This window comes from Octopus bimaculoides, chromosome 28 (assembly GCF_001194135.2).
Source record: "Octopus bimaculoides isolate UCB-OBI-ISO-001 chromosome 28, ASM119413v2, whole genome shotgun sequence".
NCBI classification, from domain to species: Eukaryota; Metazoa; Mollusca; class Cephalopoda; order Octopoda; family Octopodidae; genus Octopus; species Octopus bimaculoides.
In genome coordinates this window covers 8,184,141-8,194,223 of record NC_069008.1, presented here as the reverse complement: position 1 = coordinate 8,194,223, position 10,083 = coordinate 8,184,141, and the positions used below count along the sequence as shown (strand labels likewise).

Here is a 10,083-nt window from a genome sequence, read left to right as displayed (position 1 = left end):
AAGATGTGATAAGCGGAAACTGAAAGAAGCCCGTTGTCTGTCGGGCAGTGTTGGCGAAGAAAAGATAAAATTGAACGTTAATTATAACTATGGGAACTAGTATGTGACAGAAAAAGAGACAGACATTGTGTAGCGTATGTGCAACATCTGCTGTAGGATACAAACCTTTTAAAAATGGGTTTCAGATATAATGGAGCGCAGGGAAACGTGGAGGAGACTAGTCAACGGGATTCAAATACGCCTGACATGACAAGAACAACAACAATAATATTTTGTTTTCTAATTTTGGTGTCAGGCCAGCATTAGTGGGGAGGGAGTTAGTCGATGATATCGACTCCAGTGCTCAAATGGTACTTACATTATCGACCCCGAAAGGATGAAAGGTGGGGTTTGAACTCAGAACGTATAGACAACTAAAATAATAATACTTACTTGATGGGAGATCAGAATAGAACGATTCTTGCTGATCGATTGAGAGGATCATCGGGGAAGACGCTATCTTGTCATTGGCCGCAGGGACACGCTGATCATCGGAACAATTGGGATTTTCAATCTGAAACAGCGGTATGTTCGCGTGATTTCTATTTAAGTCTGAGATTCCGTAACTTGCATTTGTCGAGTTTCCACTTAAACCTTGAGCGAGGTTATTTGCATTCGTCCGATTTCCGTCCACATCCATGGTTTTGCAATTTGTATTCGTTCTGTTTGATATTTCTCCTGTTAAGCCACCATCGTTAGCATTGTCGAGAGCAGAGAGAGTCTTACTGCAGCAATTACGAACGTCGTTCGAACACTTTTTGACAGTATCATTCCTGCTCTGTGAGCAATTTACGGCATCACTGCATACAGGTGGATTAGCCACGGGCCGACAAACAGGACTTATTGTAGGTAAAGAGCTGTTGCTGCTGTTGTCGGATTTCACACACTCTTCTTCCTTTTGACCTCCTCGAGCCTCCTCGTTTGCCTGGGTTTTAGGAGAAAAGCGATCATCTCTGGCCACATCTTCCTCAATGTGGTTATAATTTGAGACAACATCGCTGCAGCCGTGAGAGTCATGAATCAGTGAACGGCTCGTGTAAGGAAAGTCTGTCTTCTTGCTTGCTGCAGCATTGCACAGAAATGGGACCTTCGTGGAATTATGCGTAAGTTGCGCTTCACCTAAATAACTGTTGCCGTTGTCGATTTTCTTTGATATTTCTTGATCCTTATCTTCTTCATATTCCGAATTTCCGTAATTTCCATTTGTTGAATTTCCAATTACATCAGAGTTTCCGTAATTTGGGTTAGTTCCGTTTGAGAACTGTTTTGGTGAGTTATCTTCTGCATTGTTAAAAAAAGGGACAGTACTGCCAGAATTTCGACTGCCATTCGAACGTCCAACGACATCTTTGCTGCTGTTGTTGTTGTCGCTTAAGATAGCCTCCTGTGACTCATGTACTGTGGTATGCGAATCTGTAGTTGAATTATCAACGGATTGACATCTTAACTCTGGTTTTGCTAAAGAACTGTTGCTATTAAACGTTTCCACGTATTCTACTTCCACTTCCTTTTCCCTTTGATCTTCATCGCCTGGCATGGTTTTCAGATAAAATCGATCATCCCTAGTTGCATCTTTAATGACGTGGCCAGTATCTGAGACAACGTCGCTGCAACCGTTGAAGCTATCCACCTTTGAACTGTTTACCTCAGACAAGTTTGCTTTCGCGTTTACTGTAATATTGCATGGAAATGGAACCTCTCTTGGATGGCGCTCCGGTTCCGTTTCACCTAAATCGTTGTTGTTTTTGTGGATGTTCATTGACATTTCTTCTCCTTCTATATCTCCGTTTTCTAATTTCCCGCGATATAAATTCACTCTATCCCCGCTTATATCTGAGTAAACGTAATTCAAATTTCTAGAATGTTCACTTACGTCTGTGTTTCCCGGTTGATCTCCACTTACGTACAAATTTTCACAATTTTCACTCGCTCGTTTTCGATTTACATTCCAGTTTCCACAACTGGCGTCCACCCGATTTTCATGTGCCTCTAAGTTCTCGCAGATGGAATTCGTCCACTTCCCAATGTCGTTTGAGTTATCGCAACTTATTTGCGTTGTGGTTCGACTTACATCCAAGTTTCCGTTTGTTGCATTCATCTTGTTTGAGGTCTGATTTGTTTCGTCATCTTGTGCACTGACGAGAGCAGGGACATTATTGCGAAAATAGTAAAGGTTATTTAAACCCCTTTCGACAATGTCATTACTGATCGGATTTAGGATATTCGTCTGCAAGCTACTTATGGCATCACTGCAAATAACTGGATTACCAACAGACTGACATATAGAACCAAGTTTTGATAAAGAGCTGCTGCAATTACCAGTTTCCGTATGTCCTCCTTCTTTTTGGCTTATTCGGTCTTCCTTGTCTTCCTGAGTTTGGGGATAAAATCGATCATTAGTGACATCATTATTGGTGTCACCATTAAATCTATCCATCTGTGAATTGCTTCTGTAAGAGATGTTGGCTCTGTCGCTGGCTGCATTATTTCCGTAATGACCTTCAATGGTGTGAGGTTTTGTTTCTATTTCAGCTAAACCATTATTGCCTTTCAGGATTTTCGTTACTAGTTTTCCTTCTCGTTTCTTATCTCCTTTTTCTGAGTTTTTGTGGTTTGCTTTTGTCTGACTCCCATTTGCTTCTGATGTTTTGTGTTTTAAATTTTCCGAGTTTCCACGTATGTAAGAGTTTTCATAATTTGTGTTATTCCAATTTTCACACACGTCTGAATAATCTGCGTTCGTCGGATTTCGACATACACCTGGATCTCTATATTTTGTGTTTATCCTCGCTGAAGAATGCCCTGTTTCGTTTTCCTTTTCTTCTACATTGCCGACTGCATGGACATTATTGCAGAAATTAAGGACAGCATTCGAAAACGTTTGGACAATACCATTTCTGCTACGGTCCAATATATTCGTCTGTAATCCGTGTATGCTAACATCTCTGTGTCTGGATGGACTCACAACGGACTGACATTTCGACTCTGGCTTTCTTCTGTTACTCTTATTGTTTTTCTCATGCTCTTCGACCTTCTGTCTTCTTTGGTTCTCCTCGTCATTTCTGATAACATTTTCATCGGTGTAACTACAGCCATTAACAATATTTGTCTGTGAACTGCTTGTGTGAGAAAAGTTTGCATTCCCGTTGCATTCATTGCACATTAACGAAACTTCAGCATGATGACACTTCGGTTCCGTTTCAACTAAATTTTTCGTACTTTTGTGAATTTTATTAGATTTTTCTTTTTCGTCATCATTGTCGTCTTCTGTAATGCTGAGCTTTTCATTCGTTAGCTTTCCATTTACTTCTGAGATTCTATAACTTGTGTTCATCTGATTTGAACTTACGTTTAACTCATTGTAACTTGCGTTACAATGAGTTAAACTTTCTTTCGATTTCCCACATTTTTTTTCTGTTGTTGGAATTTTAGTGATGCCTGACTTTCCACAGTTTTTGTTTGTCAAATTTTCATTTATATCTGATGTTCCGTAATTAGCATTCGTTCGATTTCCACATACATTTGGGTTGTTGGGATTTTCCTTCGTCGGATTTTGACTTGCGTGTGGATTTTCATAATCTAAGTTCGTATGCTTTGGGGATTGGTCTTTTTCTTTAATCTCTTCTACATTTTTGAGGATATCGACGTCATTGCAGAAATTGTGAACATCACCTGAACACGCTTCGACAATATCATTTCTGTTCTGGTCAAGGATTTTCGTCTGTGATCTACATATGACACCTTTACACGAGTCTGATTGTTCTAAACGTGTGTTGCCGTTATCGACTTCCACACACTCCCCTGCATTTTTGCTTCTTCGATCCTCCTCACCAGCCAGGATTGTAGGGTGAAATCGATCATTTCTTGTCACATCTTCGTGGAGGAGACCATAATCTGAGACAGCGTTAGTGCCGTCGTTAAAGATAACCATCTGTGAACTAGTTGTGTGAGAAAAGCTTGTTCTTTCACTGGTTGCATCACTGCACGTCAATAGAACGACATTAGGATGACATTCCATTTCAACCAAACTTTTGTTTCTATCGTCGACTTCCAAAGATTCTTGGTGATGTTGTCGGTCGTCTTCTTCTTCTTCTTCTTCTTCTTCTTCTTCTTCTTCTTCTTCTTCTTCTTCTTCTTCTTCTTCTTCTTCTTCTTCTTCTTCTTCAGGTTTATTGTAATTTGTTTTCATTCCAGTTCCGTTCAAGTCTGAGTCTCCGTTATTTGCCTTTTGTTGATTGCCGCTTACATCCAAGTTTCCGTAATCCGTGGCCATTCGTTCTCCACCTACGTCCAAACCTCCGTCGTTGACTCTCATCGGACTGCCAGTTACGTCAGGATTTCTGTCATTTGCGTTGATACTCATCAAGGATTCAGCTCTTTCCTTATCCTCTTCTGAATTGGTGAAGACAGGCGTATCATTGTAAAAATTGTTAGCGTTATTCGAGCATGTTTTAACAACGTCATTTCTACTGTGTTCTAGGACATCTCTGCTTTTAGGTGAATTAACAACGGATTGACTAATAGACTTTGATTTTTCTAAATAGCAGTTATTGCTTTCTACATACCCTGCTTTCTTTTCATTTCTCCAGTTCTCATCTACTTGGATTTTAAGATAAAATTCATCATTTCTGAGTACATCTTTATTGGTGTGTTCATAGTCTAATTCAGCATCACAACAACCGTTAAAATTTTTCATCTTGGAACAGCTTCTGTGATAAACATTTTCTTTCTCGCTGGCTGCAGGATAGCACAGAAATGGAACTTCAGTGGGCTGGCATCTAGGGTCTGTTTCAGCTAAACCACTCTTGCTGTTGTCAAGTTTCATAGATTCATCTTCTTCTGTTTCCCTCTCTTCCTCTACCTTCTCCTTTTTGTGATTCGTGTACGTCTGATTTCTGCAATTTTCATTCAAACTATTATTAGTTATATGCAAATTTACATAATTCGAGTTCAACAAGTTTCCACGAACATTCGAGTTTCCGTAATTCGTGTTTGTCCATTTTCCCTTTACATCTGTCTTACTGCGATTGGCGTTCATTGGATCGTCACTTTCATCTGAATTTCCGCTACTGGAATTCGTCTGCATTCCATCAGGGTTACTGTAATCTTCGTCAGTTGCATTTCGATTAACGTTTAAATTTCTATAATTTGTGTTCATCATGTTTGTAGATTGGCTTGTTTCGTTATCCCCTTCTTCTGCATTGTTGTCAAGAGGAACATTATTACGAACATTATTCGAACACACTTCAACAATATCATTTCTGTTGTAGTTAAGGACATTTGTCGGTGAGCTATATATGACGGCATCTCTGTCATTAGGTGGAATAACAATGGGTTGACACCTCAACCCTAGTTTTGCTGAACAATTGTTATTGCTTTCCACGTACTTCTCTTTTTTATCGCTTTTTCGGTTCTCCTCGTCAACCTGGATTTGGGGATAAAATCGATCAGTTCTGATTACATCTTTACTGTTTTTACTATAGTTTGAGATGTCATTGCAGCCGTTGAAGATATTCTTCTGTGAACTACATGTATAAGGAAGGCTTATCTTCTTGTTGGCTGCATCATCGCAATAAGATAGAACTTCAATGGGTTGGCATGTTGGTTCTGTTTCAATTAAACCACTGTTACTTTTGTATGACACTTCTTGTTTGTTATCGCTTTTTCCTGAGTTTCCGTAATTTGCATTTGACCGATTCTCACCCACATCCGAATTACTGTAACATGCACCCGTCAGATTTCGACTTACGTCCAAGTTTTTATAATCAGAGTTCATATTCTTTGAGGATTGACCTGTTATTTTATCCTCCACTTCTTCGATGTCGAGAACACATGCATTATTGCAGAAATTGCGAAAATCATTCGAGCACGTTTCGACAATATCTTTTCTGCTACGCTTTAGAGTATTCGTCTGTGAGCTACTTATGATGGTATTTTCGCCTTCGGGAAGAATATTAACGGGCTGACAAATAGGTGCTGGTTTTGCTAAACTAATGTTATTGCTTTCTATTTGCTCTTCTACTGTTTCACTTATTTGGTTCTCCTCGGCATCCAGGATATTAGGATAAAATCGATCATTTCTTGCCTCACCTTTTTTGGTGGGGCTATTATCTGGCAAAACGTCACTGCAGTCGTTAAATAAATCCATCTGTGAATTGCTTTCATGAAGGAAGTTTGCTTTTTCACTAGTAAGACTATTGCAATAAGATGGCTCGCTGATGGGTTGATGCTTCGGTCCTGTTTCTGCTAAAACATTGTTGCTTGTATGGGGTTTTGTAGGTTCTCCTCCTCCTCCTCCTCCTCCTTCTTCTTCTTCTTCTTCTTCTTCTTCTTCTTCTTCTTCTTCTTCTTCTTCTTCTTCTTCTTCTTCTTCTATTTGGTTTTCCTCTGTCTGAGTTTTAAAATGAAAGGTCTCGTTTTGCGAGGCTGAATTCATGCAATCAAAGTCTGCGAAGATGTGGCTACCACTATTACTCTTGCTGTACCCGCCCCCCTCTCTCTGTGAACCGTACATCTGAGAATCGTCCGTTCTCGCACTTACTACAGCCGCTGCAGTATAGTAAGACGGGACGATAGCATCAGAATAATTCTTTTCACCAACGGTCGCAGCTAATGAATCATTGTCGCTGTTTCTGAAGTGGTTTCTGTTATCCATCTTCAGACTACACACACCCGAATGATTAACACCGCCACCAGATTCTGCGTTGAAAGACAAAGTATCAACGCGGTCACACTTTTCTTCGGTTTCTACTACATTATTACATTCATCAACATCACCATCTTCATCATCATCATTATTATTATTATTATTATTGTTGCTGTTGTTGTTGCTGCTGCTGCTTTTAACTGATTCTTCTTCCTTTTCTTCGCTTCTGTCTTTCTCGATTTGGGTTTTAGGTTTATGTCTATCTTTTGAGGGACTACTTTTATTGTTGCAGCCAAGGTTTGTATGTTTTTCGCTTTCGATATCTTTACTATCCCATGTTTCATACAAGGGGTTGATAACTCTACATGCATCTTCCCAGTTATGTGTGTTATCGGTATATTGGTTATGACGAATAGGTTCATATTTGATATCTTTACCATCCTGTGATCCATATAATGAAGTGGTATCATTATATACATCCTCCATATTATACGTCTCATCGATATTTAGTGAACTTGATATTTCATTATCATTAATACACTTTTCACTTGCATGAGTCTCGTCAATGTCTCGGTGAGCTCCAGAGACGTCTCCCTGAACAACCTTCACGATTCGGCTCCCGCTGTGACAGGTTTTCTCTTCGGGGAGCTTGTTAATGCTACGATTTTCCCCTGTAATAACAGTATCTCTTGTAACAGTAACAGTGTCCCTGTTGGGGCTAGTTCGAAAGTCCCTTGGGTCTGAGTTCAGAGAGGAGTTGTCGACTTGATTCGGAAATCTCTGTATTTTTTCTGTAGTAGAAAATCTAGGCAGACAACATTGTGCTTCACTTTTGCCGGTTTTAACTGTGGACAGGTCAATGTTTTTATTTATGATTGTGTTTGTATCTAGATCTGTGGTTGTGAGTGCATATGCGCTCATAGTTGTGTTTGCTTTTGTGCAACTGGATGTAGATGTTTCTTTGTTTGTATTTGTTATAAGCTGAGGAATTTTTACAAATATATTACCGATGTTTTCTGGTCTGCCTAAATACTCTTCGGTTATTTTTTCTGAAGAGTCTATTATTTCTGGATAGGTTAGTCGGTCATCCAAAAAATTCAGGTTTTTAAGCACTGGCTTTCTGTTTCTTTTGACGTCGTCTGTTAAACTGCAACCCGAGACTTTGTCACTACGAACAAAAGACTGAGGGAGCGAAGGCTGCGTAGCAGCACAGTTAACGACATTGGCGCTCTGAGGAGGAGAGATTCGAGGGCGAAATAAAGATAAGTGGTTGAGACCCGGATGCTGCGTGGGTTTTAAAATGTTGTACAATTGAGATTGGTGTTGTGTTTCTGGTGTAATACTACCGCATGTCTTAATACTAGTCTCGTGACTCGATACAAAGGCCTCTTTGTAAGCTTCCGATTTATTTACTACAATGAGGTCGTCGTGTTGGTGCTTGTGACTACGTTCATTTTGCAGGTGGCGTTCAGAAGAAACTTGCTGCACATTATTTGAAAGATCAGGGGTGGGAGTAGTACTATCGGTTTCACCGAAATTATACTTTCTCTGGAGCATATCGACAGAAGGTGAATATCTGTTGTTATAGTAACGGTCTGGCCTGAGTGAATTGTCGTAAGTATTTTCATCATCACTACTCACAGTAATGCCGGATGAGTATGAATTCTGATCACTACACACCTCGGCGTTACTTTCACTAAATGGCAACTCACAAACTTCGTCGAAGTCGAGTTTAGAACCATCACAAGACTCGTAGTCGAATCTGTTCTGATTAGGTGTATTCTTCTTTGGTGAATCTTCTTTTGGTGAATCTTGAAATATCTTAAACGGTGAGTCCAAAGTGGATGTAGGGGTATAGTCCAAATTGCTTGTGACAAAGCACGAAGCAAGTTTTGGGAGCTGAGAAGCTGGTACGGTTATTTCGATTGAGTCCGGGCTTCTACCCTTGCACATTTCAGAGTCACCCGATGAGTTAGGAAAGTTAAAATCAACCCTGTTAGTCAGATTTGTAGAACCACAGGAAGAAATGTCCAAAACATGTGGGATAGGTTCGTCAATAAAGTCAACGGCTGTCGGAGCATAATTAGCGTTCTGGCTTCTACTCTCATCTTCTCCCTCCTCCGTATCAACAAGGTCCTCGTCAGTATTCTGCCAAATGCTTTCTTGTGACTTGTAAAGACACGAACAATCACGCAAGGCAGTAGCATTGTTGATGTTAATTTTGTCATCGATTTGAGACGATATCTGTAATTTGGTCCCGACGTTCTGTGTCAGAAATTCCTTCAACATATACTGTTGGCTGCTGCAGTAAATTTCAACGTCCCTCTGCGTTTGTGAGTATTCACCTTTAGGAATATGTTGCAACATCCGACCAAGGCTGCTAGGATTCGCAAGTAGGTCGTCATCGTTACCAAGTTCTGCAAGCTTATTGTCGCTGTCATCATTCACATTGATCCAGTTGTATTTTATGTTTTGAAGATTTCTCTCAGTTGACGATGGCTTCATTATATCAATGAGCAAATTGTTAGTGAATCAAGGTATTATGTTTTTTCTTTTCGTGATTATTTTGGATTTTGCTCTATTGCTCTTTGTTTGTTTGTTTGTTGTTTGTTATTATTTTGCTTCTTTCTATTATATTTTTTTCTCTTTCTCTCTCTCTCCCTCTCCAAATAGTCAACACAATGAACAGTGAGTGGGTTTCAAATCAGGCTTGAGTCTAGATTAAAAGGAAAAAGAGGAAGTACGTTTAAAAATGAACGACAAATCAGCAACAACGACAACAACCACAACAACAACAACAACAACAACAACCACAACAACAAGTAATGTCCTGACTGTGATTTGGAAGCTGATTTTGACCCAGCTGTGTGGCGCCTTGGACAAGTGTCTTCTAATATAGGTTAGGGTTGAGTAATGAGTGGAATTTGATACACACATACACACACACACACACGCACACATACATACATACATACATACATACATACATACATACATACATACCCTGCTGATGCTTTTGAAGTTCCAATGAAGTGCTTGGATCTAGATTAGAAACCGACTCTCTCTCTCTCTTTCTCTCTCTCTCTCTCTCTCTCTCTCTCTCTCTCTCTCTCTCTCTCTCTCTCCCTCTCTCTCTCTCTCTCTCTATTGGCAAGAAATCTTGAAATCAAAATGACTAATGACATACATACATCTTATCTTAGTTCATCTACCATTGTCGATGATGACCAAGGACATCACATGGGTGAAGAAAACGGGGCACGGCGTGTCCAGCTGAGGCCGATCAGTCCGATGCATGCGCGGAAGGCTCTGTCACAGTTCGGGCACTGGTGGTCTGTTGGGGCTAAAGACAAGGAGTTGGATCGGGACTTGTGTAGTTTGAGTTTTTTTGTTTTTTT

General features: G+C 40.0%; 1 protein-coding gene across 1 annotated transcript in view; it reads right to left on the bottom strand.

Annotated features, from left to right (window-relative positions):
* Positions 1-10,083, bottom strand: part of LOC106883759 (putative uncharacterized protein DDB_G0282133) — a 94,010-nt gene that overhangs the window by 13,484 nt on the left and 70,443 nt on the right. Inside the window, exon 2 of the mRNA XM_052977759.1 lies at positions 433-9,401. Coding sequence (XP_052833719.1) covers positions 433-9,190 — 8,758 coding nt within the window. The 5' untranslated portion in view covers positions 9,191-9,401. The remainder of the gene's footprint in view (positions 1-432; positions 9,402-10,083) is intronic.